The 17,127-nt window shown below is 53.8% G+C and overlaps 1 protein-coding gene across 3 annotated transcripts in view; it reads left to right on the forward strand.

The window, feature by feature from the left end:
* TNRC6C (trinucleotide repeat containing adaptor 6C) overlaps positions 1-17,127 on the forward strand; it is a 140,639-nt gene that overhangs the window by 84,888 nt on the left and 38,624 nt on the right. For all 3 annotated transcript variants that reach the window (XM_053211721.1, XM_053211722.1, XM_053211723.1), the window contains 2 exons: positions 1,148-3,766; positions 15,270-15,485. In XM_053211721.1, coding sequence (XP_053067696.1) covers positions 1,148-3,766; positions 15,270-15,485 — 2,835 coding nt within the window. The remainder of the gene's footprint in view (positions 1-1,147; positions 3,767-15,269; positions 15,486-17,127) is intronic.

Raw genomic sequence — 17,127 nt, forward strand, 5'->3', positions numbered from 1 at the left:
ATTTTGAAAAAAAATAAATGCATTTCACCTTTAAATGCTTCTTTATTTTTTTTTAATTTTTTTTTAATGTTTTTATTTATTTTTGAGACAGAGGGAGACAGAGCATGAGCAGGGGAGGGGCAGAGAGAGAGGGAGACACAGAATCCTTATCAGCCTCCAGGCTCTGAGCGGTCAACACGGAGCCCGACGCGGGGCTCGAACTCACGGAGTGTGAGATCGTGACCTGAGCCGAAGCGGGACGCTCAACCGACTGAGCCACCCAGGCGCCCCATTAAATTCTTCTTTAAAAGCATTTCACCAAGAGTGAAATGATATAAATGCAATATAGGAAGACACTGTATAAAGTGATTCTGGGGGTCTCCAATGAGAAGGCTGCAGGTCAAGGAAATGGAAAGCAAGGGTGGAAGGAATCCTTGGAGAGCCTTCGAGACTTCTTATTTGTTGTTATTAACACAGAGGAAACAATGATAAGCCATAATTGCTGGTCATACTAGATAAATAGTGTAAATGTCATTACACATATAAATTAATAGTGTGACTAATCCTTGGTACCCCTGATAACAAGGTAGCATTTTCTGATGCCTCTTCTCTCTCTCCCTCTGTCCCCCACCCCCAAAATACTGGTTCTGTTCCGCACTTTCGCACCGTATTTACACTCGTTTTCTACTAAATGAGCGATGTAGCCTCTGTACTCTATGCTAGCTCCGGCTGGAGGTCTTGAAGAGAACTCCGGGCTGGACTCAAGGCCGCGTGTGGACACGTCGTCCCCGGCATTTCCAAAGTCTGAGTAGGTTTAGGTGTGCCACGGCCACCGAAATTTCCAGCGTGCTGCGTTTCAGCTATGCAGCTTCCTTTACTGCGGACGCCTTCCGAGACGCCCGCGTGCTCACGCGTCCTGTGAGGCTCCTCCAGAGGGATGACGCTGTGCTGTCGTGGTCAGAACGCATATAATTGTAGAAACGTCAGCCCTTTTTCAAATGGGAACTTAGGATGACGCCGAATAACTGTTTCCTTTGAGTCGTTTTTTAGCACGTGCCGCTCAGAATTGAAGCTGGAGATGAGGGGCCTCTCCCAAAGACTAGTTAACAGGGGCTCCGCTGACCCACGCGAGCAAGATCTAATTCCGCGTGTGTTTCATCTTTTGCAGATCTCAGTCACGGCGGATCGGCAGATCACTATGACAGTTCCCACCGGGGACAGCAGCCCACGCACAGAAGCGAAGCCAGCTGCAGCTGGGACCAAGTGATCACAGACAGGACCGACAAGGAGGCGTGGCCTTCCATCACAGGAACAGAGACTGAGTCTGCCTCAGAATGCACTACGGACACTGACTCTGCCTCCAACTGTGGCTCGGAGAACAGTAGCATGGCTACGGGGAGTGCCCAGGGCGCCTTCACCGGACACACCAAGAAGACGAACGGCAATAATGGCACCAATGGGGTGCCCGTCCAGAGCCCTTCTAACCAGAGTGCCCTGGGAGCAGGGGGCGCCAACGGGAACGGGAACGCGGCCCGAGTGTGGGGCGTAGCCGCGGGCCCCAGCTCGGGCCCAGCTCACTGCTCCCTCGGCGGCGGGGATGGGAAAATGGACAGCATGATCGGAGACGGGAGAAGTCAGAATTGCTGGGGTGCTTCCAACTCCAATGCCGGCATTAATCTTAACCTGAACCCTAATGCCAACCCAGCTGCCTGGCCCGTACTCGGACACGAAGGAACTGTGGCGACAGGCAACCCTTCCAGTATTTGCAGTCCGGTCAGTGCCATAGGTCAAAACGCGGGCAACCAGAACGGGAACCCGCCGGGCACTTTAGGTGCTTGGGGAAGCCTGCTGCCGCCGGAGAGCACAGAACCACAAACGTCCGCTTCTCAGAATGTGTCTTTCAGCGTACAACCTCAGAACCTTAACACTGATGGACCAAATAACACTAACCCCATGAACTCTTCGCCAAACCCTGTCAATGCAATGCAGACGAACGGACTGCCAAACTGGGGCATGGCCGTCGGCATGGGGGCCATCATCCCACCCCACCTGCAAGGCCTTCCTGGTGCTAACGGATCCTCGGTTTCTCAAGTCGGAGGGAGCGGCGGCGAAGGACTCGGCGGTTCCGTGTGGGGCCTGTCCCCGGGTAACCCTGCCGCGGGAAGCAGCAGCTCTGGCTTCAGTCAGGGGAATGGAGACACTGTGAACTCGGCGTTGAGTGCTAAACAGAACGGATCCAGCAGTGCGGCGCAGAAGGAAGGAAGTGGCGGTAACGCCTGGGACTCGGGCCCTCCTGCCGGCCCCGGGCTCCTCGCCTGGGGACGGGGCGGCGGCGGCAACAGCAGCGGCGTCGGTCACATCCATTCGGGGGCTTGGGGCCACCCCACCCGAAGCGCCTCTAACGGTGTGAATGGGGAGTGGGGGAAGCCCCCAAACCAGCATTCCAACGGTGACGGCAACGGGAAAGGATCGACAGGGTGGGACGGTCCGAGCGTCAGCGGCCAGAATGCTGCCGTGCAGCCCGGCAGCGAGCACGTGAACTCTTGGGCCAAAGCTGCGTCTTCTGGAACCACGGCAAGCGAAGGAAGTAGCGACAGTTCCGGCAGTCACCACGAAGGGGGCTCCGGGAGGGAAGGAGCAGAAGGCCGGAGGCGAGAGAAAGGGATCCTAGACCAAGGGCATATCCAGTTGCCAAGGAACGATCTGGACCCAAGAGTCTTGTCTAATACTGGTTGGGGACAGACTCCCGTAAAGCAAAACACTGCCTGGGAATTTGAGGAGTCCCCTAGGTCTGAGAGGAAAAATGACAACGGGACAGAGGCCTGGGGCTGTGCGGCTCCTCAGCCTTCACACTCAGGGGCGAAGAGTGATGGGTCCATCGTGAGCAGTACAAATACCTCTGCAGTATCCGGGTGGGTCAGCTCACCGCCTGCTGCTGCGCCGGCGAGCACAGGGTGGGGGGACGGCAGCAACAAAGCGCCAAATGGCCCAGGGGTCTGGGGGGACTCGATAAGCTCTACTGCTGTTAATAATGCTGCTGCTGCTGCTGTCGCCAAGAGCGGCCACGCTTGGAGTGGGACCGGAAACCAGGAGGACAAGTCGCCCACCTGGGGGGAGCCCCAGAAGCCCAAGTCTCAAACCTGGGGAGACGGACAAAAATCCAATCCGGCCTGGAGCGCTGGAGGGGGAGATTGGGCGGACTCGTCTTCCGTCCTCGGACACTTGGGGGACGGGAAAAAAAATGGCTCTGGATGGGATGCCGACAGTAATCGGCCAGGGTCTAGTTGGAACGACGCTACCAGGTCTGGGACCAGTGGCTGGGGTAATGGCACAAACGCAAAGGTGAATCCAGGGACAAACTGGGGAGAGTCTTTAAAACCTGGCCCCCAACAGAACTGGGCGGGCAAACCCCAAGACAGCAATGTGAGTAACTGGGGAGGAGCCGCTTCCGTTAAGCAGACGGGAACCGGGTGGATCGGGGGTCCGGTCCCTGTCAAACAGAAGGACAACAGTGAGGCCACGGGCTGGGAGGAGCCTTCTCCGCCATCCATTCGACGCAAAATGGAAATCGATGATGGTACCTCAGCTTGGGGCGACCCGAGCAACTACAATAATAAAACTGTAAACATGTGGGATAGAAACAACCCGGGCATGCAGAGCAGTACCACGGCCGCCGCCACCACCACCACCACCACCACCACCACGAGCAGCAGCACGGACGTGGTCGAGACGCCGCCGTCACACCAGGCCGGCGCCCACCTGAGTCGATCGCCGCTGCTCGGTCCAGGTATGGCGGGCCCTTTAGGTGACTCTCGAACTTACCCGAGATCGCTTGTTCCTAGCACGGGTGTGTACGTATCCCCGTGGCGTTTCGAGGTAGCAGAGGACGTTGATTTAAGTGCCCTTCGCCTTGTAGCATCGTACTTAAATATTATCCCCGGAGAATAAATAAAGTAGGATTCTCTGATAGCTTTCTACCCGAGAGAGACAGAGAGGTTCGGCACGTCCAGTGTTAAGGAGAGTAAAGAAGAAATACTCCCCGTTCGGGAAAAGACCGGGGACCGTTGTGTCAGCTGGTGTTTCCTTGCGACAGTCTTCGTTTCCTTACGGGATGAGCCAGTGGTCCTCCAGCCCGGCCTTGGTTAGAAGTGCTTGGGGGCTGGGGGACCAGTCAGCAGCGTCTCTGGTGACGTGGGTCTGCGGGAAGCCCGTTCACTGGTAGCTTTAGAGCTCCGCGGGCGTTCCTGATGCGTGGTTGCGCTGAGATGAAATCGTGCGTGTAGCGGGAGTGGCGTTATACAATACAAGGCACGTTGTGATTCCAGTCGGAAGAAAAATCCTAAAATTAGACTAAACCTTGGGTTTTGAGTTCCTGCTTTGCACAAGGCACTCTGCTGGACACGGGCAGACGGGAAGAAGGCCCAGACCAGAATCTTCCCCCCCAGGGAGCGGGAATTGTGGCAGGATGAACACACAGTACTCACCGCATGGGATCCAGATAAGATCCAGCCGGGCTTTGTGACGGGAGCGGGCAGCGGCCCCGCTTTCTAGCTGGGACGTCGGTGCGTGGAGCCTGCCTAAGCAGTGGCCCCTAACCGGGCCCCCGAATCACAGAGTCCCCAGGTACAGAAGAACCAGAAGGAGAGTACAGTCCAAGTCAGCCCCCCCCACCCCCCGCACGCTCCCCACACAGCTAGAAGCCTCTGCGTCAGGGCCCCCCCACGGTACCGGGGAGGCCCCCTCCCGCCGAGTGCCCTTCTCGCCTGCTGCTCTGGCTGTGTCATGTCTCCTCAGGCGGTGCCGTCACCAGCCTCCCTCTGGCTTCTGTAATTGCTCGCGTAGTGCCGTCCTTGGGGACTACCCAGCGCACGGCAGGCCCTCTTGTCCCATATCGCAGAATTTCGAGCGGCAGTGTGGCACATAGTCCTGTTCCGTCTACCCGTTCTCCGGGACGTCTTCCTGGCTCCTTAGAGCTCCTCCTCACGGTCATGGTTTTAACTCCTTTTTGTTTGTCCTCTGGATAAGCTGTTAGCTGGCGAGGAGGGTCTTTGTGCCCAGAACTGATGTCGTGGGTTTACGCGTGTGGCTCTAACGAGCGAGCGCAGAATCGGGTGAGGCTGTAACCTCCTTCCCTCCTCAGAATCCTACTCCTTGTGATGCGCTCTAAGTTTCCTTAGCCTTTTGGAGCCGCGTCACACTGTTTTTCTTACATTCAGCTTAAAGCCTGAAGTACCTCTTTTCGTTACGACTGCTCCGAAGCCCTTCCTTGCTCAGGACTGTTCCTTGTGCACTTGGCCCCTTGGTCCCAAGCGTAGAACTTTGCACCCAGTAAACGTTGGATTCCAGTCCCCTAGCCTGTTGGGATCTTATTGTTTCCTGATTCTGTAATCAGTGTCTCAGTGATTCCTTCCAGTTTTCTGCTGGAATCCCTAAATTTTCGTAAACGTGCCGTAAAGACAACACTAAACATAGAGTCCTTTCTTCACGGTCACTCAATCGGTCACCTTATATGTGGAACAGAACTTGCATCCAAAATCCGACACAAGGGAGTCTGGAAGGTGACGTGTTTGAACTGTGAGCCTCATAGAAGGCAGGGGAATGGATGCTGGGTGGCTGTTGACTCTGTCCCGTGCAGAGATGTGGGTTTACAAAACATCGCTCTGACCACCCGACATCGTCGAAACAGGTACCAAGGGAGAATCGTGGGTGCACCCCCACCGCCTGGTAGCACGCCCTCACACCCATCTACACGAATGCTTCCGGAGCTGTGCCTTTGTCCCTTTATTTGACCTACACTCACTGGAGATACATCGTTGAACACCCTGGCGTGCCAGGCACGTGACGGCGTGGAAGACAGGAGCTCTGCCCCCTTTGAACCTCCACGCGGGCCGCTTTACCACGGTGCCCGATAGTCAGGGCCAGCAAAGTATGGCACGTAGGATGGCATCCGACCAGGGCTTGGACCACGAGGGGTCGGGGCTGAGCAGACGTTGGGTAGCAGCGCAGAGGAGTGTTTCGGATGGAGGGGCGCGCGCTTGAGAAGGTCCACGCCGGAGAAGAGGCGGCGTGTGGGAGGAGCAGAAAGAAGCTCACGGGGATCTGGGGCTGGGGCAAGGGGTGGGGCGGCAGGCCTTGCCGAGAAGAGCTGGAGAGGGGCCAAGGCAAGACTGGGCCGGGCCTTCCAGGCCTCTGAAGGAGCCAGGTCGTGCCTAGGGGTTTCTGAGAGGCCGGTGAGAAGCTTCACAGATTGAATGATCAGACCTCTTTGCAGAACCGTCCCAACTACAAAAATCAGTGGGAAGCAAAGCAGGAGAGGAAGAGCCAAGCTCAGCCAGGGTCTTGATGGTGACGGTGGCCTGGGTTGGGACGGTGGCTGGAAAGCACCGTGGAGACAGAGGTGGCAACCGGGCTTGGAAACCAGGTGTGGGAACAAAGAGGAGAGGTGAGCACGGGGGGTTTGGAGTTCTGGCAAGCGGGCCGGTAGGCATGTCCCTCGCTGGCTCGCCCAGGAGCACGGCGGGACACATCTGTCCCGTGGAGGTGTGGCCGAGGCTGCTTGTGGAAGCCGGTCCCAGCCACAGCTTGGGCGGCAGGCACAGCGGGGGGAGAGCGGCAGGAGTCGAGGGCAGGGTCGGGAGCCGAGGTTGTGTTTAAGACGGTAGAACTCAGCGTGTTGTTTGAAGACTGACAGAAAGGAGGCAGTAGAGAGGGAGTAAATGCAAAGGGAGGGGCTCCCTGCATCCAGCCGGGAGGAGGCCCGAGTGTCTGTGGCCAGAGGGTGACAGACGCCTTCCGGGATTCTGTTTCTCTGAGGGTGTCAAGGACCCCGGCCTCAAGTGCAGACGGGGCGGGCAGGAGCAGAGGCGAGGGTCGCATTCGCCCACGTAGGAGACGGAGCAGAGGGCTCAGCAGGGGTCCCCAGAGGGCTGCTGGACAGCGTTTGGGACCCAGAGGTCGGTTTCACAGTAGATGGACGTTCATTTACTCAGCGTGTGTTCGTCGGGACCCACTGTGCGCCGGCTCGCGCTCTGCTTTGGGGGACAGCAGGGAACAGAACAGGCGGAACCTCTGCCCTGGTGGCGGTGTGATCCGGGAAGGAGGGCCGAGGCTCGCGGGTGAGCCAGCGACTGTGCGGGGTGTCGGCGGTGCGGAGGAAGAAGCCGGGCAGGGGCGAGGGGGGCAGAGATCGTCACCTCGGGCAGGGCCGCCGAGCACGTGACTAGCTGTTGGGTCTTCGCTGTAAGCATCCAGCAGCTAGAGCGTAAGGAGGGCTGTCTCCCCTTGTGCGGTCAGTTCAGTTCAGTTCAGTTCGCTGCCCTCCAGACCCCTCCCTGCGCCGGTCCACCCGCCGGACGTGGCCTCCGCAGCCTCCTGAGATTCCTTGGCGATTCAGTCTGCTCTGGGCCGCCGTGTGGGGAATCCCCTCTGGAGCTCAAGGCTCTTGTAGCCTCTGCCTGCACACACGCCTCCTTCCCCGAACCAAAGGTCAGAAACCCGGTGGGCCGCGGACTGCAACACGCCCACAGAGGTGCCTTCAGCGGCCCACGTTTTCGTATGAATCAGCACTTATAACGAAAACGTTTTATATAAAATTCCAGATCTCCGGCCTCTTGAAATCCCGGAAGCTCTGACATGTTGGATTGGGACGGCAGCGGTCAGCTAGAGCGGCTGCCTGGAAGCCCGTGAGCCTCGTCGCTTCCCACCCCGCCCCCCCCCCCCCCCCAGCCTCTCATGCCTCCCCGCTGAGAGGTCACGGGCGCTTTGCACGGGGGGGGGGGGGGGGGGGCTGTGTGCGTGAACCGGCTGGGGCGCTGGGGTTCGGGACTCCTGTTTTTTACCAGGTTATAACTAACATTTCTAAGCACTTTAAAATGTTATGTAAAGAACTTGAAGGGATGAGGAGAAGTGGGAAGCAAGAGAATTGAAGCCAGAAACGGAAGGATACGGACGTAGAGACGTGGTGCAGTCTGGGGGCAGAGGTGATGAGCTACGTCACGGGGACTGTGGTGTGATTAGCGCCCCAGGGGATGTTTGCACTCTGAGAAGAATTGATGGTTAAAAATAGCTGTCATGGGGCGCCTGGCTGGCTCAGTCCGTAGACCACGTGACTCTTGGTCCCAGGGTTGTGAGCTCGAGCCCCACGTGTGGCGTTGCGTGACACAACTGTCCTGTCCCGTCCGCCCAAGACTTCTTCTGGGAATCCTCACCCCAGTGCCACTCCTCCCAGGTCACGGTTTGAGTGTCTGTGTTTGCGCCCCCTCGTTCTGCTCAGGGTCTTCTGGAAAAAGCTCCCGCCGCAGCGTGCCCCTGGGCCGGGGGTTCCTGACGCGCGGTGCACCTGCGCACCCCCTCTCCTGGAACCTCGCGGCCCTGGGCCTCAATGTACAGGTGGAAAGTGGCCGACTGAGGGCCCGCGCGCGCGCGGCGAGGTCCCGGTGTGCGGTGTCCGCCTCGCCCGCTGCCGTTCTGCGAGCCTGCGTCCGAAACGGCCCCACAGACGTTGGAACCGTGTTGCGTTAGTGATTTTTTTCCTCTCTGGTACGTTCCCCTTAGGATCTACTCTTCCCGGGTGTTGTGGTAGACAGAGAATGAGACCTCTACCCCCGATAAAGACGCTCTCGCCCAAATCGTTCTCTTCTATGTGAAAAATATTTACCGGTGATTTTTCTTTAACAAATTGCACCTAATATCACCGAGTGGAAGGGAAGGGAAATGCGCTCCATGCAACCATAGCAGTGGTTTTCCACCTCCCTGGTGTCCCCTGCAGGTGTCAGGCCTGACGCGCGTGAGCGATCGCAGGGCCGCAGCAAGAGCGTGGGGGCGGTGCGGGCTGTGTTTGGCCGCCTGACAGAGACGGACAGAAAGTGAGACCGGTGTCTTCCGGGCAGAAACTCCCGAGCTCAGCGGATGGTGATGTGGGCCGGGGTCCTGCCCCACGTCTCCCCTCACGGCAGTGTCCCTCTCCATCCGGGCCACTGAGCTGTCACACGGAGGTATGATTCCTGCCCCACGTCACCCCAGGGACTCAAGTCCCAGGCCTGAAGCAGGCACTCTGTGCAGTGAGAGCAGAGCTCGTCGCCCTCAGGGGTTACAGGAGGTAGAAGCCTGTCACTTTCCCAGCCTGGCGCACCGAGCTGTTCTTGGAGGCTGTAGAAGGAGCAGTCCCCCCCGTCACACCAGCTGCCTCCTAGCGATGACAGCTCGCTCCTTCCTTTTGGCCCTCTGCATTCATCCACGCAAAGGTCAGCCCCGTGGCCCTCCTGGCGGGGACTGTGACATCACTCATGGCAGCAGCGGTCATAGCCCCCATCAGGCTGTGAGTCACCTTGTGGCTCGAAGCCTCGCCCCGACTGGTTTTCGTAAACCTTCCAGGCTTCTGCGCTCCCAGCAACTAACTGATGCACCCGACTAACTGACGAAATTTCTGCTCTTCATAAAGCTGGTCTTTTGCACGTTTTCGGCGGCTTGCTGTTGGCCTTGCTGGTTTCACACAGACTTGCACCTGTGTCAGAGCTTGGGTTCTAAGTTGTTGATCATGATCACTTGAGAGTATTGACCTCTTGTACAAGACATGTTTCCTCAATTACATTTGTGTGTGTCTGGTTTTACAGAAGGAAATGCTATACTTAGGACACTCCCGTTTGTCCCATTCTTGTTATGCGGGTATGAATTTGTTTTCTGATGAGCGTGAGGAAAATGGAAGGTAATTTAGGAAATGCAACAGAGCTTCATAAACCGGATTGTTTGGATCTGCTTCAAACCCTTCAGGAGATGGAACGTGGTAATACTCTGCACAAGTGTCCCCCTGCCTGTCTTGATCAGGGATGATAAGCTGCCGGAGTGGGACCCGTGGGGCAGTCGGGTCGTGTAAGACGGCACGACGCACAACCTGCTCCTTAACGTGCCCGTGACTTCACGAGAACGTGAGCCAGGTGTGCAGGACCTGCTCGCTTGTGCCCTAATGCGGCAAAGAGCTACCGAGTCTTTGGAGAGCCCGTCTGTTACTTTGACAGTCACTGGAGGTGTGGCCCAGAGTGGGGAAGTGCAAGCATAGCGTTGACTTCTGTTGCTAAGGGAAGGACGCGGATCCTGAAAATACTCCGCGGCCTGATTAATACACTTAGAAGTAAATGTTCTGGACACTTACAACTCAATTTGCAGACACAGGAGAACGTTGAATATCAGTTAATTAAACTTTTGATGTAAAGTAAACAAACCCTCACTGCAGACTCTGAATCTAACAATGAGATTGGGGGAGAATGTCAGGGTGAACTCTCAGGTTTCGCCCAAACCTTTAGATCGACGCTTTGAAAGGAACCGGGGGGTCAGGGAGTAGAGAGATCGCTAGTCATGGAATTAGTTTAGCGTCACATAGATAGGAAGGCCATTGTAGACTGGATCCGAGCTAAACCAGCAGCATAGTGTCGTCGTAAAACCTTGCTGGGGGCTGTGTTTTCCAGCAACGAATGGAAGTAAAATATTAATACCATAGGCCGATCGGTAAACTGGGACCGCACTGCTCATGTTGATCGAATCGCAGGATTTTTTTATCCGTTTTATACCTGTTCTCCCCAGCTCCTCCGGCGTGTCTCTCCACTGCCTTGGCGGGGCATTCCAGCAGGGAACCCACCCCCCCACACCCACACCCACCCCGCCCCAGGGTAATCACTGTGGCTGCCCCCAGCAGGTCGGAGAAGGCTCCGCCAGAGGCCCACTGCACTTTGCACTTGGGTACTTAATCCCCTGATACTACGTAGGTTTGTTTTATCACTTAGTTTTCCAGCACAAAATCATAACCAAAGGCAGAGGTTGTGCAAGCTAATCGTGGAAGAGGCTTATCACCCGTCCGATAAACTAAAACTTGGAACAAACTGGACTCAGGACCCCTCTGCCTAGGTTGACGAGACGCGTGTGTTGTTGCCCCCAGTCTCTTAAAGAGCAGAAGCTGGAGAACGCTGTCCTTCCTGCAGCTCCCCCGCCCCTTCATCATCCTTTGGTATAAGAATGATACCAAAACACGGACTCACCTGCAGAGAGCATCGGCAGGTGCTGCCAGGAGCGCACCTGTTGTCACACCGCGACCTCAGAGAGAGATCGCCAGGACCGCCCTGGCCAGAGTGATTCTGTTTTAAGCACCACACGGTAGTTACTAAGAGGAGTCATCTGAGCAGTCTGCTTTTTGTGGATATGGGATGGGGGGGGGGGGGGGGGAGTGGGGAGGGGGGGTGTTTGGTTGGGGCATCTTCACTTTCCTGTGTTTTGGGGGGCGTGGTAAGTGGGGCTGGAGCACAAGGAGAAACAGGGCATCAGAAGCGTCCTGCCGGAGAGGTGGGAGGGACAGTTCTCAGCGCACACCCTGGGGATACGGACACAGGTTTTTGCTGGAGGGACCTTCGGTTCAAAAGGAATGAATAAGACCATTAAAAGTACAATTTGGCTCCCCCTTGTATCAATGAAAAAGAGTGCATTTAAAATCTCTATTAGCGCACTCAAATGAAAACTAAAGAAACGTCCCCTTTCTAACATCTAGCTCTTCTGAGCAGCTCGAGGCCACGTGGCCAGTGAAAAAGGACCTTATCTGTAACCCTCACATAGAGTCCCTTGAGTCTGGAAGAGAAGTTTTAAATGAATGCTCTTGAAACGAGGCATTCAGAAAAGTAGGAGACTTTACCATCTGACTGAGCGAAAACTCCTGTATAGAGAGCTTCACTATGTAAATATGTCTTGATTTCAAGTATGAAAAATTAATTCTTGCCATAGCTACCAGCTATTTGTTGTCCCTCCGTAAGCCAGTAGCCAACCAAGCATTGTAATAAATTTATAGTAAGCAGGATGGCCACTGGTGTGAACAAAATCCCATCTCGTTAATATTCAAGTCGGTACCTAGAAATGCCAAGCACATAGCTGGCACTCAGGTGCTCAGTCGATGCAATTTCAGTCTTTTATCTTTCCTTCATTTAATTATAATTGGCCATTTTTTTAATTAAAAAAATATATTATTAGAGTGCACGAGCCGGGGAGAGGGGCGGGGGGGCGGGGGGGAAGGAGAACCTTAAGCAGGTTCCATGCTTGGCACGGAGCCCAACACGGGGCTCAATCCCACGACCCCGGGAGCACGACCTGAGCGGAACGCGAGTCGGGCGCTCAACCGACCCAGCCACCCAGGCGCCCCTAATCGGCCATTTTCTAACTGATCCTTTCTTCCCAATAAGGACTGCCTGTCATACTTACAAAACTATAGAGGTAGCACCCGTGGAACAAGCTAGAGTCGGTTTCTTATTTCACAAAAGGAAGAATGCACTCTGTGGACTTCACCGTCTGGAGCACGGAAGATGAGGGTCACTGGTCAGACAGAGTGTCTGTTCTGTTTCCCGGCCTTATGACTGCTTTGTGTTCGTTTTCTACCAGTCTGCTGTGTGTGTACCACACGGGCACTTTGCTTTCTCCGTTCTGATGAAGACCGTGCATGTAAAGTTGAACGAAAACTACATACTCCAGTGGCATTTCATTGTTACTGTTCTTTCAGTCCCAATACTGTAGGTGTTCAGTTGAAGAAGGGAGATAATTCGTGACCCCCACAGTACAGAAATGTTCTGTCAAAAGCAGTAGCATTTCGGGGCGCCTGGGTGGCGCGGTCGGTTAAGCGGCCGACTCCGGCTCAGGTCACGATCTCGCGGTCTGTGGGTTCGAGCCCCGCGTCGGGCTCTGGGCTGACGGCTCGGAGCCTGCAGCCTGCTTCCGATTCTGTGTCTCCCTCTCTCTCTGCCCCTCCCCCGCTCATGCTCTGTCTCTCTCTGTCCCAAAAATAAATAAACGTAAAAAAAAAAAAAAAAAAAAGGGCAGTAGCATTTGAAGGGCCATTTTGAAAAATCTAGTATCAGTGTTTCGAATGTAAAGCAGAAATTTATTCTGCCTCATTAAGCCCATCTGTGCAAAAGAAACTCTATGAAATTATTAACAAAAAGCGTACCAGAATTCCCTGCAGCAGTAGGCACTGAACAGTGGAGATTATTTTCGTAGTATGTGCCTAGAATTCTTTTCTGTCTACTGAACGTGTTTGCTTCGCATCACAGCTTGCCAGTGTGCCTTAAGGTTGTAGCACCTCTTTTTTCCAGGGCCTCTCGAGCGTCCGTGGTGCACCAGTTAACGATGTACGTGTCCGTTCGGCACTGTGAGCCGACTGTATTCTTGCCAGGGATCAACTCGAGATGGAAATATTGCTGGGGAGACGGTCTTTGAGAACTAGTCCGCTGTCTTCCTAGTGTTGGCATCGCTGAAATAAAGTCCTTTCTTGTTTGACCACTTAAAAAAAAAAAAAAAAAAAAAGGAAATCTTGTTCTCTTGATTCGAGGGTAAATAGCCATTCTTCCATTTGTAGGATTTTGAAACGTGCTTCTTATAGACCGTTAGCCTTGTGTACAGAAATGCTCTGTAGACCTTTGCACCGCTTTAACAGGGATTGAAAATTCTTGGTAAAAATCGATTAGCTATAATTAACATAGTCTTCATATTTATTCTTCATTTTGACTTCCTTAAGTAATTTGTCATAGTGCCTTTCTTTCAAAGAGATGGAAGCATAAGGGTGACAAATTTTAAATGAGTTTGTTATTTAATTACCCACAATAAATCAGCGTTTTTACAGCTGATTGCCCTTTAGCAACACCGAAATTATTTTATCTTCCTAAAACATCCATAATTTTTGTCAGCTATGTTAATTTTCCTGATTTAATTTTGTCCCTTCAATTTATAAAACTACTTTCCCCAATATACATGATTGTTTTCTGTGTAATTATAGGGAATAGTGTGGTTAGCAGTTGCTGACAATAACTGATTAGGGCTAACTTCCCTGTTATGGGCAATAATTTACATAATATATTGCTCAGCATGGAGCTTGTAATTTAAAATGATTCATAGGTTGCACGGCCTTTTGTCATTAATCAATATTACAGCGTCTTATTAGAATAAAGAGCATCAAGGGAGCTCATTCCATACTGTCTTTAGTCAGAAAATAAATACATTTCAGAATTGATAATATCACTTGCCACCAAATAACCTAAAGTTTACAGTTAACTGTCTGTATTGCATGCCTCCTGTTCTTTAGATAGTATTTAAACTGTCCGCATCTCCATCGCTGAGAAACCGCGTCCGTACGGAACTTCCAGCTGATGTGAGCTGCCAGGACTGGCGATCGGGAGCGTCAAGGAAGCTTTACAGGCAGAGGCAGAACGAAGTACGGGTTGAGTTGCAAGAACGCAGTTTACGTGTGTGACGTGGAGTGTTTCTCCTGGGGTACCTGAGCGGCTCAGTCAGTTAAGCGCCCCCCTCTTGACCTCGGCTCAGGTCACGACCTCAGTTCGCGGGATCGAGCCCCGCGTCTGGCTCTGCGCTGACAGCAAAGGAGCCTGCTTGAAATTCTCTCTCTGCCCCTCTCTCTCTCTCTGCTCCCCTCCCCGACTTGCGCACACACAGACACATGCACGCACACACACGCTCTCTCTCTCTCAAAATAAATGAATAAACTTTAAAAAAATAAAATAAAATAAGATGTTTACCTTACTGAAGCGTGAAGAGAGTAGGGAGATCCTTCTGGCCCCGTGACGCCTTCTGCACCTCTAGAGAGCAGTGCCGCGACCCTCAGGACTCAGTAGGGACCCCGTTTCCTCCGTGGCACGCCCGCAGGGTGCCAGCCTGATGCTCACAGCACTGGGCACACGGGGGAGGGAAGACCTCCCAGCGCGCCCGGGTGCTGCCGGGCGCTGTGCGGATTTTCCCCTGTTACTTTCTCTGCACGTTTCACCTGCCGTCGTCTCATTTCTCGGCCCACATCTGTGTCTTTGAGGGTGGGTCTTAAGGACCAGCAAGAGTGAAGACATATTTGCCACTTGTAAGTTTGTTTTCGAAGAGAGTAACGTGACGTGTGACGTAAAATTTCTTCTCGGCTGCTACCTGTAATACTGGAAGTGAAAAAGCTACTTCTTAAACGTCAGTTTCTTAACAATTCTTTTGAACCCTGTTATGCTGCAATGCCGAGGTCGGTGGTCTTTAATGTTATTTAAGGGACTCTCGATTCTAAGCACGTGGGGGCGGGAGTGGAAACACTGTGATTTTAAAAAGCGAAGCAAATCTGATTAGATGAGATACTGCCTCTTCTCCACTCTCCCCTGGCAGCCGTCCTAAAGATAGACCGTCTCGAAATGATTTTGAACTTGAAACTACCTTTTCTACTTCTTCCCTGTTTCACTTTTATCACATGAATAATCTCGTTCTCTCTCGGGCGGTGCCCTTTGCAGTCTCATCGGGCTGGGGAGAGATGCCTAACGTCCATTCGAAGGCTGAGAGCTCTTGGGGAGAGCCGTCCTCCCCCTCTGCCCTGGTTGACAACGGCACCGCAGCGTGGGGCAAGCCGCCCAGCAGTGGCAGCGGATGGGGGGACCAGCCCGCGGAGCCGCCCGTGACCTTCGGGAGAGCCGGCGCCCCCACTGCCGCCCCGGCCCTGTGCAAACCAGGTGAGTCCGACCGGCACTTTAGAAATGGGTCAGGATATTTTAGTTAGAGGGATACTTTTCATTGGATTTTAAGAATTAACGTTTCAGGACACCTTCCTCATTTTGTTTATGCTTTAAAACGAACGTCTATTTGCCGCGCCTGGTACACGGACACAGAGGAGCTCTTAACAGAAGCCCGTGCGCTCCTTTTTTAGAAAAATTAACGACCAGAATCCACACCATGGCGCATGGCTGCGGGATGCCGTCAGTGGCGTCTACACGGCAGCAGGACCCCCCGTGCCTGCCGTCTTCAACAGTGCTAGCTCACTAGCTCACTGAGCGACGAGGACGAGGTGAAGCACGCCGTCTCTCCTTTCTGAGAGTGGGTTTAAGCCCGACGTGACTTCACAGCACTCAGACCCTTCTGCCTTCTTCTCTCTTGGGAGCGCCGTTCTGCGTTGGGGCTCCAGGCTTACGCGTTCTCTTTTTGTTCTTTGGAAGATAGGAAAAATTAGGCCACGCTTTCCTCACGCCATCTGAAAGTGTAATAAGCATACGTGCACCGTGCGCGTTCTCACACACGTCCAGATCACGTTTACCGAGTGGCATTCTGTGACGCGTGGGGATTTTGCGGCACGATGCAAGTGACGTTGGCGTGGACCTAAGCGTGTGAGTTAGGTCCGGTATTAAGATCCGTCGTTCAGATGGCTGCGAGAGCTTCATATGTTCTTTGGCCATCGTTAAACCTGTTGGATCTTAAAACGCAACCTTATTTTTGTATTTTTACTACCATATTCTACATGAGTTTTGTGTGTGTTACTTAGCTAACGCTGGATAGTGTGCTGCCCATATCCACCGTTCTGCTGGGTTATTCCATTCCTGTGCCTTGTTGTTGCAAACCTAAAAGACAGGGAGGTCCTTAGATTCACCTGCCGTCCCGAGGCCGTATGTTTGCTCTTACAGTTTGTCCTCGGAGGCGCCATCGTACACGTGTCTACCTTGAAAAAGCGTCCTGTCCTCATGGTCTTACAGACTCCCGCTAACTGTATCATCACTTAATCTTTGGCCACCTTCTCCCTGGAAGTGAAAATTTGGGCTAACTTTTGTACCAGGAATCACTCTGTATCTTAAAAAAAAGTAGATGAAATAACATCCTGAAATCCAAACTCCGTAGTCAGCTCAAGGCTCCATCCGCCTACGGCCTCAACTGGCTCCACCCTGTTACTCTGGGAGCGTGTCCGAAACCTAGACCGTCAGGCCCAACCGCAGACCTGTGCGTTTCTCGTGATCCCCAGGTGACTCGGGTCTGGTCACGTGAGAGGGGCACTGGCCCACCTCTCACCACCCACCCACCCACCACTGGCTGCGGGTTCAAAAACCGCGTGGCGGACAGTGGTATTTCCGGGACTCTGCATATTACTAGCTACCTGCCATGCAGACAGTGCCACCCTCCCCCGTGGCCCCCAGGATCTGTTGTTAGGAAGCCCGTGCTTCAAAAGGACCTGTAGCCGGTTAGGGGAGTGGGTAACAGCACAGACTACAGACAGCTGGAGTTTGGAGAAAACAATACGTACACATCTGCGTGTGTATTGTGTAACTCCCGCAAGAAATTCAATTCTTCGGTCTTGGGAAATGAAGAGGTAAAGAGGCAGCTCCCAGGGCA

The sequence above is a fragment of the Acinonyx jubatus genome, chromosome E1, assembly GCF_027475565.1.
Source record: "Acinonyx jubatus isolate Ajub_Pintada_27869175 chromosome E1, VMU_Ajub_asm_v1.0, whole genome shotgun sequence".
Taxonomy (NCBI): Eukaryota; Metazoa; Chordata; class Mammalia; order Carnivora; family Felidae; genus Acinonyx; species Acinonyx jubatus.